General features: G+C 42.5%; 2 protein-coding genes across 12 annotated transcripts in view; one reads left to right on the forward strand and one right to left on the reverse strand.

Annotated features, from left to right (window-relative positions):
• Positions 1-2,059, forward strand: part of CORIN (corin, serine peptidase) — a 228,166-nt gene extending 226,107 nt beyond the window's left edge. For all 9 annotated transcript variants that reach the window (XM_034671855.1, XM_034671857.1, XM_034671858.1 and 6 more), the window contains one exon: positions 224-2,059. In XM_034671855.1, the coding sequence (XP_034527746.1) occupies positions 224-406 (183 nt within the window). In that variant the 3' untranslated portion in view covers positions 407-2,059. The remainder of the gene's footprint in view (positions 1-223) is intronic.
• ATP10D (ATPase phospholipid transporting 10D (putative)) overlaps positions 717-21,897 on the reverse strand; it is a 105,028-nt gene continuing 83,847 nt past the window's right edge. For all 3 annotated transcript variants that reach the window (XM_002917019.4, XM_034671854.1, XM_011222038.3), the window contains 7 exons: positions 21,722-21,798; positions 20,655-20,780; positions 17,923-18,123; positions 13,531-13,611; positions 12,021-12,125; positions 8,071-8,258; positions 717-4,883 (listed from right to left, as the gene is read on the reverse strand). In XM_002917019.4, coding sequence (XP_002917065.2) covers positions 4,553-4,883; positions 8,071-8,258; positions 12,021-12,125; positions 13,531-13,611; positions 17,923-18,123; positions 20,655-20,780; positions 21,722-21,798 — 1,109 coding nt within the window. In that variant the 3' untranslated portion in view covers positions 717-4,552. The remainder of the gene's footprint in view (positions 4,884-8,070; positions 8,259-12,020; positions 12,126-13,530; positions 13,612-17,922; positions 18,124-20,654; positions 20,781-21,721; positions 21,799-21,897) is intronic.

Consider the following 21,897-nt stretch of genomic DNA (forward strand, 5'->3'; position numbering starts at 1 on the left):
GTCTTTTAAAGATCAAGGTTTAAAACATGCATTTGAAAGTTTCACCTGTGTAGTGGAGAGCTGCTCCCTCCAGTTGGCGATGAAAGCCTTGTTTCAACTTTCCAAGAAATTGGTTAAGCTGGGTTTGGCTTCACTATACCCCGTCCCCCCCCTCCCCAGGATAACATGGATGCATGAGGGCTCTGAAATACCAGTGACTAATGTCCACTGCTGTTCATTACAGGGTGACAGCGGTGGGCCACTTGTCTGCGAGCGGCCTGGAGGACAGTGGACATTATTCGGTTTGACGTCGTGGGGCTCCGTCTGCTTTTCCAAAGTCCTGGGGCCTGGAGTTTATAGCAATGTGTCTTACTTCGTCGAATGGATTGAAAGACAAATATACATCCATACCTTTCTTCTAAACTAATTCCAAAGATGATGAGAGACTTTTGCCAGCTACACTCAAAGAAAACGGACTTGCCGCCTGTGGAGAGCTTCGTGCAGAAAGCTGTCCAGAAGCCCTTCCCACGGACAGGGATGCTCAGCAGTGCACTGCAAATGTTCACATTTGGGTCTACTTTTATTGTTTTTTCAACTTTAGTTTTCTCTTACTTCAAGTTTAATGAGTCTTTAAAAACAACAAAAAACAAAGCAGATTTTGTTTTTTTGCCAGGCCTAATCTTGACCACAGCACAAAAGTATCAGTTCTGGAATAAGGCAGGTGCTAGGGTAACAGGTTCTAGAAAATTCTCTTTATTCCAGTCACAAAGAGGACATTGAGATCCAGGCTGACCAAACTTTGCCAGCTTTTGTTTCTCAAGCACAATAGCATAGTGGCAAATTTCAATATTAATATTGGAGACTTGCTTTTGATTTATTAAGAGCCAAGACAATTTACACGCTTAAATTATTTACTATTACTCACATCTGCATAATTCTGAAAACCTATGGACACAGAGGTAAGACAAGTAGCATCATTTAGGTAGTTGAAATGGCAAGACACACTGAACACAAAGCTCTTTAGACATCAACACTAGCATTAACATTATAGGACTGCACGTTCTGAACTTAAGGATATAACCTTATAGAAAAATCTCCATAGAACCTTCCCATAGCTGGGATTTGTTCAGTGTGTTATCAGTTGGCTGACTGAGACCTCAACAGCTAGAAGAATATTCACGGGAAGCATTTTGCTTTGCCTGTGTCACCGTGAATGGAGATTAAACTTTGCCAGAGGAGAAATTGCTTTAGCCTGGAGAGATTCAATTTTTGAAAACAAAAATTAAACTGCACCCGACCTCCAATTCGGTATTTTCCAATTTTCCTGTGTTTTCCATGATGATAAAGTCACAGAAGCGCCTCTCAAAGCACAGTTCAAGTTTGCATGGAGTAAAACATTTTGTAATTTTCCTTGAAATGTGTTTAATTTCTGATGTTGTCATTGCCTCCCCTTGATAATTAAAACAAAAATTTAAAAATGCTTTTAAGCACTAGGCCACTTTAGGCACATCAATTTCCGAAGTAACTAGTGGTTAGAAGTATTTTTCTCCCCACTAAAAAGCTTCAAAATGCAAATTTTCACACATAAGTAATTTAGTTAGGCATCCATTTTGCAACATCCAAATGCCTTCGGAACAAGGAGGATTCCCTCCTAACCTTCCCCAGCACCCCGGACGGCCTTGGCATCCCCCTCCCCCAGAGACTCACCTGCAATTTTATACCTGTGTTTTTGTACTCTTTTCTATGTGTGCACGAATTTCAGATTCAAAAAGTTGCCTTGACACTTTCCATGTTCTGGAGTTCGTATAAACCTACTGAGAATGTGAAATCCAGCAACGGAATTAGGGTCAGGATTGTGTGGAAGCGTAAGAACCCATGTCCGTTTTGTTAGAGTGGTAGGTATATACTTCGTGTAATAACTGTGAGCCTTGCTCAACTTATGTTCAGTCAAGTGTACTTACTGTACTAATTCTAAATAACCCTTAATACAAATAAAATGGTACAACCCTTTTTTTTTAATGGACATGGAACATGGATAATAGCAATCCCAGAAAACTATGCCTCCCACTCTAATAGTTGACCCCCCAGCCACCGACCAATCCGAACTGACCTGCCATGTGTCTCGCTGTTACAGGAACACACACTTTTATTTCAGGTGATGGATGGCTGTCTGAAATGACAGGCTGCTAATAGTCTCAAGTCCCTTAAGTGTCCAAAGAAAACTTTAATTCTAGTAAGAGTGCAAGCAATCTTTCATGTCTAGAGTACATTTTGGGAGCCTGATATAATAATTCTTTCATAAATATTTTGGGGTAAAGTTATACCCCAAAACGTATATTATTAATCAATTTTTTTTCCTGGCTACCAGGAGCAATGATACAATGCTTGGTCCCCTGAAATTTGGTAAAATACACTGAATACCAAAATGCAATAGATCCTATTAGCTTGGGTAACTCTGCGTAATAGTTATTTACTTGTAAATGAGACCCTTCAAAGCCTTCATACAGATCCCAAATCTCTTTCGCCCAAGGGCCAGATATGTTTCAGAATCCAGAATTTTTCAGAATTTAAAAAATACAATTTAGCAACTGTAATAAAATACATTTTTATAGCAAAATATCTGAATGATTACATTAAATAAACTGCCTTACATCTGTTTAGGACATTGAACTTGCACCTAATCAATGAAAAAATTTTCGGTTTCAGAGCTCTCGGGATTTTGGAATTGTGGATAAGATTGCGGACTCGTAACAAGAACACTCAAGACTTTCTACTTTTATATATGGGTACTTGACATCTGGGAGACTGACATTTTTCCTTAGTCTTCTTGGCTTATTCTTTTTAGATTCTAACCTTTATTTATCTTCAGGGAATGAATGCCAGCTGCTATGAGGATTACAGACGATACAACATTACTGACTTTTCCATATAAGAAAAGGTCATTACAATATTCTGGTAAAAGGTGGGCTTTGGAATTTTTCTCCTAAGCTACCAATTACCACTGGGCTTGGTGATATGTACAGGAGTGGTGACAGTTTTTTGTACACATGATTTATTAAACAGTTTATTTTTTAAAAAATCATTAAAGAAAGCAGAAAGTAACCTCCAATAGCCATGTGGGATTTTGAAAGTTCTAGAAATTGGTCTCTATAAAAGACTATTTGCAGTAATATCAGACAGTTACAAAAAAAACGTCAGACCAGGACACAGAGGCAGCAGGAGAAGATGAAGCCCTGAGAATAACAGATTAATAGTCATAAGACATGATACAGACATAGAACGTCAGCATGGAGATTTCAGGAAGGAGATTCTGTGGGTGGTTAGTGGCCCACAATTTTCAGATGAACAGATATTAAGTTTTAAAAGAACTCAACAAAAATAGATGACCTTGTAACACCTGGTGAACCAGTCTCTCTGTCCCAACTAAAGCCAGCACGCATGATCTGCAACAGCAATTAACTTGCTATCGACATTCCTGTCCTTTTTAAAATGTATTTAAAAACAAATTTTTCTAAGAACCTCATGGAATCCTGCTGAGAACCACGTGTATTAGTCTCAATGCATAATATCTCATTTTTAAAGGTTATAACACCAGAGACCTTGTAGGGTACTGTAAAGGCTATGAACCCTCAAATGGTCTCTTGAAGATTGTTTTCAAACTGATGGTCTCATTTTCATCAGGCTATTGTGAGTTTCAGAAAACAGGGAATTGCCAAATGGGCTACACACTCAGCTGATTTTGTCTGCCCTACCTATGGCCTAGCTTTCCAGCTGATGTCTGCACAGAGGCAGACCTCCCTCATAAAAGGTCTTCCCTTGCCTGAAAGCTGAAAGAGGAACATATTCCTCCCAAACCCTGGCCCCCGCTGCCCCTGCCCCAGGAAGACCCCGCATCGACACAACACTGAAATGAGCAGAGGGGGATGCCTTACATCGGCAGTCAGGCGGCCAAAGCATCTTCCTGGAGGAAATAAAAAGCTATTAATAATCACTAACTACATTTTCAACAGTACAGTGATTACCCTATTTTAGGTACCTTGTCATTTAAAAGACTCTTTGGAATTTTTTCTCTGGAAAATAACCATTTATAACATTTTTTTTTCATGTGGAAATCCCTTCTGCATTCCAACTGATCTAAAAACTACTTTTTCTTCATTAAAGAAAATTCAGATTGGAGTCTGCTCATTGAAAGCATTTCCCTGGAATCTGAAATCTCCCAGTAAAAGAAATATATCTCCAATGAACCCTTAAGAATGTCTGCACGTCTGAGACAATTAAAACGCTTTTACGAAATCCAAAAAGTTTCATAAAAGCATCTGATTCAGAATGAAATATTTTGCCTCCTTAAACTCAGTTCAGGTCAAACTCCAACCACGCTTACAAATGTATCTACAAACCTACAAGACAGGTCATCACATTGACTTTTCTGGGCACAGAAGAATCTTCATGTCCCTTGGGGAAAAATCCACCTCATTCTTGCTTGATGGAAGTGCCTCTTCAAAGTCCCTCTTCCAGATTTGAAGGGAGACTTGCCACACTTCAAGGACGATACCCTGCTATGTTTGTTTTGTTTTTAACCGTCTGAGGGCCCAGCCATTCCTGAGGCCTTAGTTTCACAGAAGTCTGAGTCCAAAGCAGTTTCATGTACAGATAAGCTTCCCTGCTCGACAGCACAAGACGGTGCTGACATCATCACAAAGGCAGCAGGCGGGCCAGACATGGCTGTTTTCTCCGACTTGGCAGCTGAGTGGTCAGCATACTTAGATGGCCCCCGGCCTATCATTCCGGCCCCTCTCCACTTCTTGAGAGCTTCAGTCCTCTCCTCTGGAGTCAGTCTGTCAAAGTGCTGAGCCCTCCGAACTGGAGACGGAAACAGGGATCCCTGAAGAACTCGGTATGTAAACCTAGGTTCCAAAAAGCATCACAGAATTAGAGTCACTGCACACCTGGCATGGGACACAAAAATGACTCATGAACTGGAAAAGTAAAAGGGTCTGGTGGCCCCTGTCTCCCTGAGGTAAAGGGGAAAGATAAGCACAGTGCAAGATGGAGACAGTAGCACTACTGAATAAGTTAATATTTGTAAAGTGCCAAGAAAACAGGGAGTGCCCTGTGGGTGCCTGTCAAGTCAACACAAAATAAAACCTCCAGAGGGACCCACCGTGCTACAGTATAGGCTTGATGTGAGGTGAAATGAGACAATACATACAAAGCAGACAGTGTCGGCACATAGTAAGTGTTCAAAAAATGCTGTGAGTTTTCTGGGACTCCTGTGACACATTACTGCGCATTTGTCCCTGTCGGTCCCAGCGGGCAGTGCTGATGCTGGCACAGCATTCTCATAAGGCTTGTGGGTCCCCCACACACGTCGTGGGGGTTTATGCCATTAGACGAGGGTCCTCCAAAGAGTTTCTGACATAATCCCATCTCCCTTCCTGGTGGCTGCTGAGGTGGCTAAAGGGATCCGTGTCACAGACCTAATCTCCTCAGCCCCTTGCTGTCCAGCCACACTGTTGGCCTTCTCTCTGGAGCCTATTCCCAAAAGCCAATCTCTTCATTTTTGCAACTTCTGGATCTGGATAGGCAGAGAATTTCCCAAGTCTAATTTCTCTGTGTTTAATAGCCCTTCCCTCAATCTCCTTTCTCTCGCATGTTACGCTGAGCAGCAAGAAGAGACCGGGCCAGACATTCAACACTAAATATCCAAGGTCATAATTTACAAATTCTGCTTTCCACATACCAGGAGAACCCACTTCAGCTAAGTTTTCTGCCACTATAGTGCCAAGATTCCCTTTCCTCAAATTTCCAGCAACACGTTCCTCCTTTCTTTCGGACTCCTCACCAGCGGTGCCCATCACATCCACATTTCTAGCAGTGCAGTTTAAGGCCATATATGTATTTTCTAAGATGGTACCGTGTTCTCCACCTGTGTGCTCCTCACTTCCTTCTGAATCCCCACCAGCAGGAACTTCAACGTCCACGATCATCTACCGTCTGTTTAAAGACGTCTAGTATTTTTCTATCCTGTACCTTCACGTTCTTCCAGTCTCTGCCCACTATCCAGTTTCAAAGCCACTTCACATGTTTTAGTATTTGTTATAACAGCACCCATCCTCCTGGTACCAAAGTCTGTATTCGTTTTCTGGGGCTGCCGTAACAAGTTACCACAAACCTGATGGCTTACAACAACCCAACTTCATTCTCTCACAGTTCTGAAGGTCAAGAATTCTGAAATCAGGGGCGCCTGGGTGGCGCAGTTGTTAAGCGTCTACGTGATCCCGGCGTTCTGGGATTGAGTCCCACATCGGGCTCCTCTGCTGGGAGCCTGCTTCTTCCTCTCCCACTCCCCCTGCTTGTGTTCCCTCTCTCGCTGGCTGTATCTCTCTCTGTCACATAAATAAATAAAATCTTTAAAAAAAAAAGAATTCTGAAATCAGTTCACCGAACCAAAATCTAGGTGTTGGAAAGGCCATGCTCCTTCTGGAGGCTTCTAGTAACAGCTTGTCTCCTTGAGCTTCTAGTAACGGCTGACGTTCCTAGCTATGGCCCAGGAGTCTGCCACTGTGGTCCAGGTGTCTTCTCCTTATCTGTGTCAAATCGCCTTCGGCCTCTCTCTCGTAAGTGTACTTTGGATTGCATTTAGGGCTCACCCAGATAGAAGATAATCTCTCCTCCTCAAGATCCCTACCTTAATCACATCTGCAGAAGCAAAAAACATCACATTCACAGGTTCCAGGGATTAGGGCATGGATCTGTTTGAGGGGGTCATTCTTTTCAGCCTACCACAAGTGTTAGAATTGTACGGTTAATGTTCTCAAGGGATTTATTTTTCAGGCTGTAACTTTATAGGAATTGTTTCTCCATAAATTGTACAAGTTTATCTTGTTAGCTTTTAATCTGAAAGCTGGTGTAACAGTGAATGATATTGTTAAACACACAGCCATAAACCCCACAGGACTCAAGTGGGTTTTTCTTGTGCATTTCTAGAAGGAATGCCCATCAATAACAAAGGGTCTGTGCCCACTGTGTCACAGTTACGAACTGGGGGTGGCAAACTTTCCTCTGGTGGGCCAGATAGTAATATTTCAGGCTTGGCAAGCCAGATCGTCTCTGTTGGAACTATTCAGCTCTGCTGTTGCCGTGCAAACTCAGCCAGAGAAAATACATGAATGAGGATGTCTATATTCCAATAAAACTTGATTTGCTTTTAAAAAACAGGAAGCAGGCCATATTGGCCTGTGAGCCAGTTCATCGTCTCTGTTCGAGAATAATCTAAAATCACCATTTTGACTCTCATATCCCGTTTTAAAAGGCAGAACAACTCTGTGGCACAGTGTTTCCAGCTAACCAGATACATTTTATAAAAAATACAAAAAGAGAGAGATATCGATTAAAAACCTACGCATACCTCTTAGCCATCTCCATCCCGTACAATATTAGAAATTAAAGCTAAACTAAAATGGGAAAGATAACTGAACTCAGATGCAGGAGGGACGTTTTCAGTGTTGGTAGGCTGTACAGAGACTACGTGCTCTCAGTACACATTCTCCCGTGTTTCCTTTTAGAAACCCCCAGATTTTCACCGCTCTGAGTCTACACACTGAGGTCCTAGTGAATGGGGTATGAGCAATGATGTGCAACATGTGGGTCATGCCGGTACCAAGCAAAAACAAAGCAATAGAACACACAAGAGGAAAGCTGCTCGCACTCCATTTTCTCTCCTCCCTCCCGCAGGCCGGGATGTGGGGGTGCTGGTGGTGAGTCACCTCCACTCATGCAGAAGAGGGCAACACCCGTGTAAGCTGGCAGAACAAAAAGCCGGAGGAAAGGATCCTCAGATAACCCTGTGGGTGAAGCCACCCTATCTTTGGGGAATGGCAACCTGATGAGAATTTTCCATGAGAGAAAAATCTCTCTTCCAGGCTGCTTAAACCATATTTGTTCTCTGGTCAAAGAGTTAAAACCCATGTTTTCGCTAGGACGCAGACTGACTTCTCCACTGGGAAACGGGATGGTCTGCCATCCATTCTTTGCAGTCGCCTGAAGCCTTCTAAGCCTCTCACTTCCTCTGTCGTGGATCAAACGCCATACCTGGGCAGGAGAGCGACGCAGGTTGTGAGGACACAAACCAGGTAGAACACGGGATCCAGCATGTGCTCCTGCATAATCCAGTAGGGGTTGGACGGTGGGTTGCAAGTGACACACACGGCTCCAAAAACCAAGGCAAAGAAGAAATAAGACAAGATGCTACCCGCGATGACCAGCATGTGGACCCAGGTCTGCAAGACAAGAAAGGCGGGGGAGGGAACACTCTGTCACCAACGGGGTTTTGCATCCCCTGGAAATCTGCTCTGTTGAAGAGACAACGTGTCTAAGCAATGAATGAATGGTGTCACAAACCCTAGTGAACAAAATGCAAAATGCCAAAGAGATAAGAGCACCTTTCATGGACAGCTCGTATCACTGTTTCAGTTTTATAAAGCGAAGCCAAATGCCAAAAGGTTAATTCGGATGACGATTCTATTTTATGTTGTTCATGCACCATGCGGTGTGTGGCTTCTCTCTCTCTCTTTTTAAATACAGTCACTAATTGGTCTGTTTCTTCATTAAGGTAATACTCCAATCCTCAAACGTTACCCAGTCACATGGCTGGTAGACATTACTGCTGCTCACCGATACTCTAATTTCATCCCATTGTAAGCGTCAGGAAGGTCGGACTGCACAACCTCACCCCCTTGAAATTAAGCTCGGCCATTTATCCTGCTTCGACCAATGAAATGTGAATGAAAGGGACATAAAAAACTCCATTCAGGTTAGGGGCACAGAAGAGCTGGTGTGCCATTTTCCATGCTGTCTCCTTTCTTTCCACGTTGACCAAGAAGTTCCTCCTTGGGGATAATTCCAGATGGTAAAGCTACAAGACATGGCCTAGGGCACTGAGCTGCCCCCTCAGAGGGACAACTACTCTAGAGCTCTCTGGAACCTTAGTTAACTTCATACGAGCAAGAAACAAATCTTTGTGCATCACACCTTAACCTAGCCACCTTCGTATCTATGTACAGCTTTGAATGTTTCTGGAACTGGCTTACTATTTAAGTAACTTCATTTAGAAGGACAAGCAGATCACTACCTTAAATATAATATCACCATTACCTGTCATAAGAGTGCTGAGTCTAGAGTCTGATCTTTGTTACGGAGGGAAACGGACATAATCGGAGGCGTGAAAGAGAATCATCTTCACATTAGGTAATATTCAGGGCTCTTCGGTGGGGGGACAGCACCACCGAACATCGTAGTACACACCCCAGTGGAATATGCTATGCTTTCTGGGGAAGCACTGCCTTTATCATTCTCTACGACTAGAATTTTCAAACGAGATCCAATGTTCTCCTTTCTCCTCTTCACCTTGCAAAGTATTTCCCCTCGGTTGATCCCTTCACAAGCATCACAAAGACTGCTCATTTTTTTTTAAAATGTACAAACTACTCAGAAAACGCGGGCTAAATCCCGATGATCACCACGCCTCTGAAACAAGGATTTGTTATTTTTTCTTTCTTTCTCAAATGTCTGTCCTTCTCATTGAACCCTATTGCCTGATTTTTTTTCCCCTTAAGATGTGCTTTTGGCAAGTCAGACAGCAACTTGATGGAGTTCACGCATTTCCATAAATTGATACAGTTACAGTCAAGAGGCGCCGGGTGAAAGCAGACAGGGAGGTGGGAGATGCCGATGAGATGAGGAGCGAGATTGTGAGGGAAGCTGCTTCACATCCTCAGAACGGCTGACTCGTACTGACAAGGGGCCTTTGGAGGCTGTGTGCTCTAGCCTCCCCAGGCATGAGAAAAAGGTTTAATGATGCGTCCTTTATATAACAGACACTGTTCTCCTGGGCACCTGCCTTTCACGCTCCTCCTTCCTAGTGCAGTTACCTGGCACCGTGCACGGTGTTGGCACAATAGCCCTCCTCTAGCCAAAGCCAGGCACTGAAGCTAAGGAGACAGAATTCTGTCACCAGGGATGAAACCTGGGCAGCACAATGAGGCAAGAGCAGAAAGAAAAGGACGGCAAGTAGTTGAGAGCAGAGCAGGGCAAGCCTGTCCATTAGTTTGTTCCCCGGATGTCTGGAGCCACTCTGGGTCCTCAGGATGGTTTTGTTTGTTTGGTTTGACCATGTTCTTCAATACATTTTTAATAACTTTTCTATTTGCTCGGGTTGCTGTTGCTCAAAACCAGTGAACTCAAACCGACACACTTTATGTCTTAGACCCTTTGGAACGCTACTAAATGTCAGAACCGATGACAACTCCTTAGGTAGTAACCAAAAGTGCCTACAAAATTGTTTAAAAATGAAATCAAATAGATTTTAAAACAATGCTAAATATTTTAGTTCTAGAATTCCCTTTAGTCAGCCTACCTGGAATTTTCAGATATTAACCTTTTACTACACTTTAGGCTTGTATAGTTTGGTTATAGCAGGTTATAAGCAAGGCAAGTGATGCCAAAAATATTCTTTGGAAATTAGTATGTTTTAGAAATTACTATAACTTTATAATATAATTGCACATAACATTTAAACTATAACCTCATTCAGCTACTTCTGTTTGAAATGCACTCACTACCAGAATGGTAAATATACCCCAAACACTGGTTAGTCATTTAATCATTTGTCTATCCATTCAAACATTTTTGAGTACTTTCTGTGTGCCAGTCTGGTCCTAGATTCTGCTATATAGTGGTCAACAAAATAAACATAAACCCTGACCACCACAGAGAGTATAGTCTAATGCAGAAGACGAACGTGAATCAGATAATCACGTAACTGACGAATGATAAGAAATTACTGGGGCAATGAAGAAAAACAAGAGGATGGTATGAAAAAATGGATGGTTAGGGAAGGGCTCTTGCAGGAAGCAGCGTTTTTGCTGAGACCGAAAATAATACGTAAGCTGGGTCAAGTACAAGGAGCCAACGGAACAGAGTAAGAATACTTCCCTCAGAAGATATGGTAAATGGTAAGGACCTGATGTGGAAATGAGCTCACTGTATCTGAACCACTGAAGGAAGAACAATGTGATTCCAGCCCATGAATAAGTGGAAACGTTGACTGGAGAGAAAAGCAGAGGCATCACTGCATGAAGCCTTGTAGGCCATCTTAGGGCTTTTCAATTTTATCCCAAGTACAATGGGAAATCTCTGAAGGGCTTTACCCAAAGGACAGCAACAAGATAGGATCTGTGTTTCAAAAGGATGATTCTGATTGTCTTGCAGAGCATGGCTGGAGGAGTCAAGAGTAGAGGTGGGTGGGAGGTCTAAGGAGGGTGTAGCGACCGTCTAGGAAGTGGCTTAGGCTGTAGCAAAGACAATGCCAGCGGAAATGAGCGATGGGCATAAATAACCATAGAGGTGGTTTATACTCCAGAGATGGAGGAAATGTTCTTCATCTGAAAAGGAAAGTTTACAACAAAGCTCTCACTATCTGAATCCTACACATGGCTTCGCTGCAGAGAGCTACCGTACAATCATTTTGATGAAAATAAGTAACTATCATTACGTCAGCAACGAAGATAAAAAAAGACCTGAATTTAAACGAATGGTAAAAATTCTGGAGGGAAGAAAATATAATTTCTTTTTGTAAGATGAGACATTTTACTGTGATAAAATCATCACTTACTAAAGTCAGTATACCAGGATCATGGCACGACACCTCTTTTGAGTTTTATCAGCATGATCTTGAAGAATGTTGGTCATTGAAAGGTAATTATTTCTCCAGCTTGACTCAGGACTCCCTGAACCATCCACCATGGATACCACCAAGGAGAACAGGTAGGTATTTTCCACTTTCTCCGGCTATACATCAACCTCAACATAATGGCACTCAACAATCAACAAGAGTAGCCATAAATCACCCTTCTTACTTGGCTTCACTACTCTTCTCGTTACCACGTGTCTTTTAGGTGTTACCGGTTTAGCAGAGCCACTGCTAACAGAAGACATTTCCCCAAGTGGTTTCAAGCTACTTCAGAGGCAGGAAAACCACTCACCAAACTCTTGCTTTCAATCACCAGGTGGAGGATAATGATGAACAGGGCCGCTGTGTTCAGGGGGTTTCCAAATGCAAAGATGTCAATGTCTGAGCCCCGGTAGGTCTACAAAGAGAGGACAAAATGTGGTGATCTTGGACAGCTGTCACACTCAGTAGTTTGAGTGTCATTCCTTTATTTTATAGCTCAACTGAGGGTGGAGTCCCTTCTTCAGTGTTGCTAATAATGGGTCATTTAGGATAAACTTGAACATTTCCAACAGAGAGACCGACTCTTAGACCATCTAATCTTTGGTGGGATGCCTCTTTATCCGGAGCCATAATTCATTTTCCTGGAACCTTTTACTTACACTTCTGGCTCTTTGAGACATAGAAAAATATCAAATATATCCCATTTAACAGAGCTGCAAACCTCTGAGGCAGCTATTAGGGCTACCTTGAGGGGTGCCTGGGTGGCTCAGTTGGTTGAGCGTCTCTTTTTTTCAGCTCAAGCTGTGATCTCGGGGTCCTGGGAGTGAGCCCGGCATTGGGCTACACACACAGCATGGAGTCTTCTTGGGATTCTCTCTCCCTCTCCCTCTGCTTGTGCGTGCGCTCATTCTCTCTCTTTCTCTCTCTCTCTCTCAAAAAAAAAGGCTATCCTGAGTGCATATCTCTGCTAAGTAAATATCCCCTCCTCTCCTATGTATATGTCCTCAAATCCTTAAAGTATTCTTCCAAGGACACAATTTTCTGACCTTTCACAATTCTACTCGCTCTCTTCTGCTTACCTTCAGATTGCCTTATCTGTATTCGTCTTGAAATGCAGTATATCCAGAATGCTCTAGCTGGGCGAATTCAAGTCATTTTATTTAAATAAAGAACTAAAGAACAGAAGTTGTTAACTTAGAGACTATCATTTTTTTTTTCATTTTTAATACTGTGCTTTTGTTAACACCAACCCAGTATTTTCTTCTGGGTAGGGGTATATATGGGTGGGCAGTTCTATCATGCTGCTCTGTGCTTGGTGTTGGCCTGAATTTTAAAATTCATTTTTATACACGTTTTGTTTAGTCACATTTCTTCTATTCTTCACCTATAAAATAGGTTTTTTAGTTTTGGAGAGACTATTTATAAGAACTTAAATTTAATACTATGAATATCATCCTACTAGATTTAGCCCAGCACTCACTAATAACTGATTTCATACTCTGACTTTGCCTCTCTGATTTTGACTCATCTCATTATATGCCTGGACTCTCAATTTTATCCAGGTCATTTACAAAAACTATCAAGCAGCACAAGGCTAAAAAGGAGACTCATGAGGAGTCAGCTATGTACTTCTCTCCATATTTAATCCATTGTCTAACATATTTGGGGGAGGGTGTTATAATTTAGTAAGTTAATAATCAATTTGATTATATGAGCAAGATACCCTAATACAGCCATTCTATATGCAACATTCTATACCAGCAACAAAGAAGCATCATTGATTTATCAATAACACACACTTTGAGTGAATAAGGACTCACATAGTAAGGCACAAAGAAGCAGACCAGGCTTTGATAAAAGGCATCCAACAAGGTGATCCAGAAGGTAAGGGGTAAGTATGCCTGAAAATGAAATAGATATTGGGGAGGGATTAATAAGAGTCAAAGCAAAGTCAAGGAACACAAGCCAATAATTATTTTTGCTTCTCCGAGAAGACCATATTTCTCTCACTAACAAAATAAGTGGGATCTGTAAATAGCAGTAGAAGAATATGGTGTGAAGTTGAATAATAGCTGAAAAAAACCCGTGGAGGAACTCTCTTCAACTCATGTCGCTTTCATCATTGGATCAACCTTAAATCTACTTGCAATAGGGAGAGTAGTACCGATTTTCCATTTCCTATTGATCAGAAAGTGTGGTTTCAAAAACTACTCCAAATCCATCCACTTCTGACTCTATTCTCCTTCACCACCAACTCTCTTTATGAGTGACTGAATAACTGGCTTCTTTGCTTCTTCTCCTATCCCTAATCCACTCTTCCACAGCAGTCAGAAGGTTCTTAAAAGCTATAAATTAGGTCGGTCCATCACCCTAATTAATCAAACTGACCCCCTCCTTTGCCTCCAATCACTTCCCGCTGCACTTCCAACACAATTTAAGTTCCTTCCCACGGCTAGTAACGTCTTAGAGGGTCTGCCCCCAGGAGCCCCTGCTCTGCAGGGACCCACCCTCCCCTTCTTACCCTCATCCACTATGATCCTGCCACAGGCATCTTCTATTCTTCAAACCTGGCAGACCCATTCTTTCCCCAGGGTTTCACCGGTGCTCCTCTCTCTGCCAGAATTCTCTGCCCTTGGACCTCCCACGTGACCCACTCTTCATTATTCACATCCCAGCTCAATATCATCCCCTCACCGAGGCACTCCCAGACCAGTCTAAAAGTTATGTCCACCCCATCACTTACTACCATGGCATCCTTAGAAATCTCTCATCACCATCAGAAATAGTTTATTTGTCTACGTAATGATTTTCTGGTTCTCTCAAAAGAATGCAAACTTCATACAGTGGGGCTTTGATTTTTTTACTCAAGTGATTAAAACAGTACCTGGTATATAACAGTACTCAATAAATATTTGTTCAATTAATAAACTATTCCTATATAATTTTTCATGTGCTGAACCGCTTTAACCGAAAGCGTTTAGAAAAAAAGGAGAAAGTTCAAGGAGAGACACAAATCAAGTGATGGAAAACAGGTTTTCAAGCAAGAGCACCTCTGATTGAATGTTGATGTGCGTGCAGGGTTCTGAGGCTGCTTTCAGACCCAGGAGGGACAACAGAGTGCTATGGCTTATTAGTGATAGTTGCCATGGACAAAAATGGCAACACATGCATTATATCCCTGAGCTAATCTCCTCTTTTCTTAACATGTTCTCAGTCTTATTTCCTTCCGGATGGGAAAAGGATGACATTTCCTTGGAAATAACCAATTGTCTTCTAAATAACAATTTTGTAAATACGCAAATTCTCCACATACGTTCTTCTATTCTTCAATAGACTACACTTAGAATTTTAAAATCTATTCCTTTAAAAAAAAAAATCTCTGCAGCCTCTGGAAGATCAAAGCAATGAGGATTTGTTGTTTCTAATATTGTTACTGTTACTGCTCCTTTTCTCTGTATCTTCTTTTACTATTTCCTCCTTAAAAATGATGGGCTGTTTTACCTGTCTTTCTTCATCCAAAGGTTCATAAAAATCTAAGCAGAAGCACAATCAAATGACAAAAGAGAATGTGGTAGAATCAAAGGGGCAACCAAAATGCCACTAGACAAGAGAGAACAATGTGGGGATAAGCTAAAATGTAACTTCATGCTTCTGGAGGAAGGGCAGTTCCTCAAAACACCTAGAGCAAAAACTCCCAGTCATGTTTGTAAGGGGACTCTGGAAGCAAAGGAGAGGAGATAAATGAGAGGCTGGAGAGATGAACTCATGGGCGCTCTTGGAATCTGAAAGGAAAAATGTGGGCATGAAATCAAAGCCAGGAAAGGTGGCTGTGTGGTTGAGGAGAGACGGGTAACAGATGACTGCTTCTTGGGAGCAAAGCCTCTCCTACAGCCTTCTAGATCATCCCCTTTGGGGAGAAATTCTGTAACCCTGGAGAGTCTATTTCATGACTGAAGACAGGAAATGGCCCAAGCATAAAACAGAATTCATTTGAAGGCCAAGTTCAAAAAAACGACAACTCTTCTGGAAGGTAAACTCAAGGAAACCCATGACGATCTATCAGTAGCCACATGCTGGGAATCCGCCTGCCATTACCATGTATTACAAAACTGTCTGGCTCGATAAAACAATGTGTGAAAACGACTGATAACAGGGTTCAACAACAGGAAACACTGACCTCAACTCTTCCAAGGGTAAGAACCAATCACAGCCTGTACAAATGGGCTTTTAAAACGCCAGCTCTAAAAACCCGGAAGGTCCGCCCTCACCTCTCTTTCCCCAACGGACTTGGAATTTAATTTAGGCCAGGGGTACAAGGCAACCTTCATTCATACCGACCACCCATTCCTGCATCCTGGCCTTGAACTTGAAGTCAGACTGGATTCCTCTAGGAAAGCCCCATTTAGTTCCTTGATCTGAATGGATTGGATGATATTAAAGGATTATGAGGATTTTTTTCTTCCCTGAAAGCTGAGTGTGTGACTTCTCTGTGTTGGCTGCGGCAGGCAGCCTGCGGCCATTAAGTTACTCCCCAGCCTGGAAAGGAAGTTCAAGTCAGAATAAAGTTAGACTGATGAAAATAAACACACTTTAAATTTGGGATTTCCTCAAATTTCTGGTTAATTCTGGGGAGGGGGTAAAAATAACAATATTGAGAGGTTAATATGGCTGGAACTTTTATCTTCCTTGATCCTCACACCATCTCCATAAAAAAATAGAAGTACAGGCGAGTTAAATCATTTACTAAGGTCACACACCACAGAACCAGAATTTAAACTCAGGCTGAACATAACCCATTATTTCTAACTGATCTGTGTCAGTGTCTTTAGAACAGGGAGTGAAGCACAACACAGATTTCTTAGGGTAGGTCTGATTTCTGCCTGCCCAGAAGTTCTCCAGGAGACCCTTCTCTCCAATCCTGTCCACGTGATTCAGCTCCGTCCTCAGGAACAATAAATGTCCCAGGCCTGGTCAATGAGAAAACGATCTTTCTAGCCACAGTGATAAACACAGGAAAAGCCACAGGACCCAAAGCTAGGCTCATTGCTTTGATCTTCCAGAGGCTGCAGAGATTTTTTTTTTAAAGGAATAGATTTTAAAATTCTAAGTGTAGTCTATTGAAGAATAGAAGAACGTATGTGGAGAATTTGCGTATTTACAAAACTTTGTTATTTAGAAGACAATTGGTTATTTCCAAGGAAATGTCATCCTTTTCCCATCCGGAAGGAAATAAGACTGAGAACATGTTAAGAAAAGAGGAGATTAGCTCAGGGATATAATGCATGTGTTGCCATTTTTGTCCATGGCAACTATCACTAATAAGCCATAGCACTCTGTTGTCCCTCCTGGGTCTGAAAGCAGCCTCAGAACCCTGCACGCACATCAACATTCAATCAGAGGTGCTCTTGCTTGAAAACCTGTTTTCCATCACTTGATTTGTGTCTCTCCTTGAACTTTCTCTTTTTTTCTAAACGCTTTCGGTTAAAGCGGTTCAGCACATGAAAAATTATATAGGAATAGTTTATTAATTGAACAAATATTTATTGAGTACTGTTAGGTAGGAGAAAATGGGGACAGAGAGAAAATCAGAAAGGGGGGACAGATATCAGTGATCCATCAGAGACAGACAGCATGAAGATCAATTAAGTAGAGGCAGGGCCTGGCTTTAGGGAGACGAAGCCATTCAGATCATGCCACTATGCGGCAGGAGAGTAGAACCTGAAGGATTTCATTTTGGCTTTAGATCCAGACTAAGAAGGATTCATGTCCTGCCGCTGCTGTTTTTTTTTTTTTTTAGCTGTGAGTTTTTGGAAAAATGACTGAGCCCCTTGAAATCCAGGTTCTTCACCTTAGAGTAGGTACAACACCAGGTTCTCCCTCAAAATATACTGTGGAGAAAATGAGACAGGGAAGGCTTAGTAGTTCACAGAAGAGATGGCACAGTGAGGTTTAGCAAATCCTAGACATTATGAGTTGTAAGGTCAAAATGCCAGATTTCTTCAGATGAGTACCTAAGACCTTTCAGAGTTTTCCCTACGTTCACCTCAGAAGCAAGTAACTTCATATCTAACATGTTCGCAGAGATGTTCTGAAACAGCCACACAATGCAAAGAGTTTTAAGCAGTCCTGAACGTTCCACACTATCTGAGCGGGCCTCACTGGCTTAGACGGCGGATGCATGTCGGTCCAGGCATTTCTGCCTCAGCACCTACCTCTGATTTCTGACCACTCTTGTAAAGTTCAGGCAGCTGCATGAGGGTCTCGGCAGACACATCCTTCTCCAAAACCCCATAAATGACAGGAGGAGCGGAAGTGAAAAGGAGGTTGAACAAGATCAAAACCCAGTAGTCAGTCATGGAGGTTCCTGAAAATCCACAAAAGAACTGGTACCAGAAAAGGAGGTTCACATAGGCCTAGGGACACAAGAGGGAACATTTGCATCTTAGAAAGAGCCATGTGTGCCAGGAGCACACGAGCCACATGCTGCCACTGTCAGCGGTGTGATCTCAGCCTCTATCCCCCTTACAAAACGGAAGACCATGCTTACCTTGCCACCTTTTTGCGATACATGTTTGATTAAAGTAAAACACTACATACATGTACACACATACCTTCATACACACACACACACACACACACGTTCCTTACTGTGTAGTGCTGGCCCTGTTCTAAGAGCTTTACAAATAGTTTGTTCCACCCTCCTAACAACATAGGAATTACTTCGGCCCTATTTTACAGATGAGGAAACCAAGGCACACAGAGGCTAAGGAACTTGCCCAACGTCATCTGACTAATAAGTAACAGAGCCAGCATTCAAACTGAGACACTGCTTCTACGTGGAGAGATCCTAGCCCCATGCCTGCACACAGGATACTCATTCCCTTGCTTTCTAGGCTCAAAATTACTTTTTAGTGATGCCGGCAGGGTAGCCAACCATCCCGGTGAGTTTGGGACTGAGGAGCTTCCCAGGACCTGGACTCTCCCTGCTAACACGGGACAGTCCCAGGCAAAGCAGCACAGGTGATCGGCCTAGAGGCTAGAAACATACATCCTACGGTGTTTCCTCCAGGATTCTGTCTCAGACGAACTAAGTCCACCCTAGCTAAAGCTCTGTGCTCTCAAGCAACGTAGGCCCCAGGAAAGGACCCTGGACTTAGATTTAGGGGTTGTATTCAGGGCCTGAAGACACTTCCTACTGTTTTTTTTATTTTAGGCCATTTTCCTGACCTTTCTGAATGTTGATTTCCTTGTCTGGAAAATGAGAATTATACCACCCCAGAGCTTAGTATCAGGATCCACTTAGAAAGTGCTCACGTCCTGTAAAGTGCCTTACAAACATGAAGATGTTACTGTTGGGATTCTAGATGCACTTAGAATACTTTAGGATAGGAGCCCCAGTCCTTAGGACAGGGCTTCTTAAATCCAGGCTCCGTGCCTCATCCCTGGAAATGTATCGATATGGGGTAAATGTGTTGTGGGGAATGAATTCAGAGTCTGCATCAGTATCTCAAAATTTTCTAAGACCCAAGAACCACAGTCTCAGAAAGAATTAAGTTATTTGAATGGCTTCTGGTACTGGCCTTTTTCTCCATAGTTTACAAAACATTCACTGTTTTGCTATGTAAGTAAGAGACAGAAGTAGGAGTGTATCAGTGTGAATGGCCACCAAGGGTTTCACAGCAGAAGACCACAGGGTCCTTGCTCCCTGGTGATGGAGTGTCTACTAATATACTGCCCCACTCTCCAAGAGCACAGGACACCTCTCTTCCTAATATTAATGTTCCTTACCCTTTGGCTTTAATCTGGGCTTAAAAGGAAACGGGGAGGCCTGCACCACAAGAGGAGAAGGTAGAAAAATGCAAAAGCATCAAAGCAAAACAAAACAAACTTGGGAAAGAAGCTCCTCCCTAAAAGTCAGTGGCCACTACTAAGTACTGGAACTTTAAAAAAGCTAATTGTACTGCAGGACAAAAAAAAGAAAGAAGGAAAGAAAGAAAAAGAAAATAAAAGAAAAGAAAGAAAGAAAATGTTCTGCTAACCAACACACACACACACACACACACACACACACACACCTAAATTACACAATTGGAGTATCTGTGAAATGACCTATTGAAGTTATTTTTTTCCTAAAGGTGTTATCTCAAGAGAGTGATATAAATTGATATTTATTATTAACACAGTACCTATGGACTTTGAAGGCTAAAAATAAATTTGGTCTAAAAAATCATGACATAATTTACATAATCACTCCGCCTAGAAGGAACTTAAGTGAAGCAATCTAAGGTCAACATGATCTTATAAAAGAGGAGACTGAACTTTAAACAGCATGCCAAAGATTAGAAGCTAGGACTTCTCATCAAATTCTGCCCCTTTAGGAATGACAGAGTCAAAATCAAGTTCCCTGGCCACCAAGTAACTCCCAAGCGCCAATAGATTTTACAGGCTTGCTAGAGAATTCTTCATTTGTGGGTGTTAGCCAGCTACAGGCTAAGGCATGATCCTGGGTTTTCGCTGGCGTCTGTGTCTTCAATACACAACACAGGACAGCAATATACAACACAGGACAGCAATCTGAGGACAGAAGATTGTTTTGGTATCTCCTGGAAAATGGAACCTTTTCATTCTCTACTGACAGCATTAAACATTTCATAATTCTGCTTGTCCCCACCTTTCCATGGAAGGTCAAAAATTGGGTCTTAAATGAACCAGACAGGACTTAATTGAATGTAAAAGCACAGGGACTAGGAAACGCCGGCAGAGGGACAAGCCCAGCAATGTGCTGTCAGCAGCTGCAAGGGGAAGGCAGCAGAAGCGCCCCTGGCCTGCTCCCCAAGCATCAGGGAGCCCAGCAGCTTCACACGGGGCACTTCCTGCCCATCCCTTCAGCAAGCAGGACAAGAAAGTGAGGAGGGGAAGGGACGAATTCTCTGGAGCTACATACCACGTTCTTGTAGAAAAAATAGAGAATCATGTTGGACAGCCGTGTGTAACACCAGTGCCCGTGGACAAGGAGGAGCTTGCCAAGATGCTTGAACTGAGCAAGGGCGAAGTCGCTGGCCATCACAGCCTGCAGAGGCAACGGGGAGAGGATGCCACCTGAGCAATGAGACATGTCAACACAGGCACGGCGGCCTGACCCACAGCAGGCTCCAACCCGTCCAATCTGCTGTTAAACCGTTGCGCAGATCGACCCAAAGTAAAGCAAAGCCAAACAAACAAAAACTCGTGAGCACAGAGCCATAGTCGGCTTTGCAATATGGTCCCATGAAACAAGACTTCTCTTTGGTTACCACTCGTGACGGAATTTCAGCAAATATACCTTCCTAGAAAGCAGCTCCCTTAACCAGAACACCGTGCATTACCATCAGCATCTGCTTCTCCTTGATGAGAACATTGAAATTATTGTAGTCATGACTTTATGTAACTATGTATAATGTGCCAGGGAAAGATGTAATGGAATTTCTCAACTTTTGCAGAGAATGTCATAATTTACAATTCTCTGAAAACCCTAAGCTTCACGTCCTATCTTCCTCTGACAGCATTTGCTCCATACATGAAAAGCAGTCTTTGGACAAGCTTTTATCTGAATTTTGTGCCTAAAAACACTATCTGATATGCACATACGTGCGGCATACACACACACACATATAAATAGGACACTTCCCTCTCCCTCATTCTCGAACATCATCTCTCCTCCTCCCTCTTTAGGTCTGTAGGTCTTTTATTCAAATCCTTAGCAGCTTTCATCTGTGTCAAAAGTCACACAGTTACTGCAGGGCTAAAAATATTATTACAATCTAGAGGAGCGATATATTTTAAGCCTAACAAGCACGCAGTTAAAACTACCCAGGAAAATACCCCATTACTCACACAGTAAATAATCAATAGACACTCTTCCTGTCTCCCACTCCTGATCTAGCCATGGCCGGCCTCACTTTACCACAGAGAATGTTGCCCTTGGATAGGCAGGTGAAGTTCACGGTCCTTGTGTGCACGAAATCCACTCACCTGCATGCCTTCTTGACCCGAGATCCCAATCCCAATGTCTGCCACTTGAATCATGCTAACATCATTGGCACCATCACCTTCAGGAGGCCGAAGAAAAGGCAAGAAACTTATGAAGGGTAAAGAAAAGACACAAACTTTGCAAAGCAACAGCAAACACTCAAGCAAACACATCCTTC

This window comes from Ailuropoda melanoleuca, chromosome 11 (assembly GCF_002007445.2).
Source record: "Ailuropoda melanoleuca isolate Jingjing chromosome 11, ASM200744v2, whole genome shotgun sequence".
Lineage (NCBI taxonomy): Eukaryota > Metazoa > Chordata > Mammalia > Carnivora > Ursidae > Ailuropoda > Ailuropoda melanoleuca.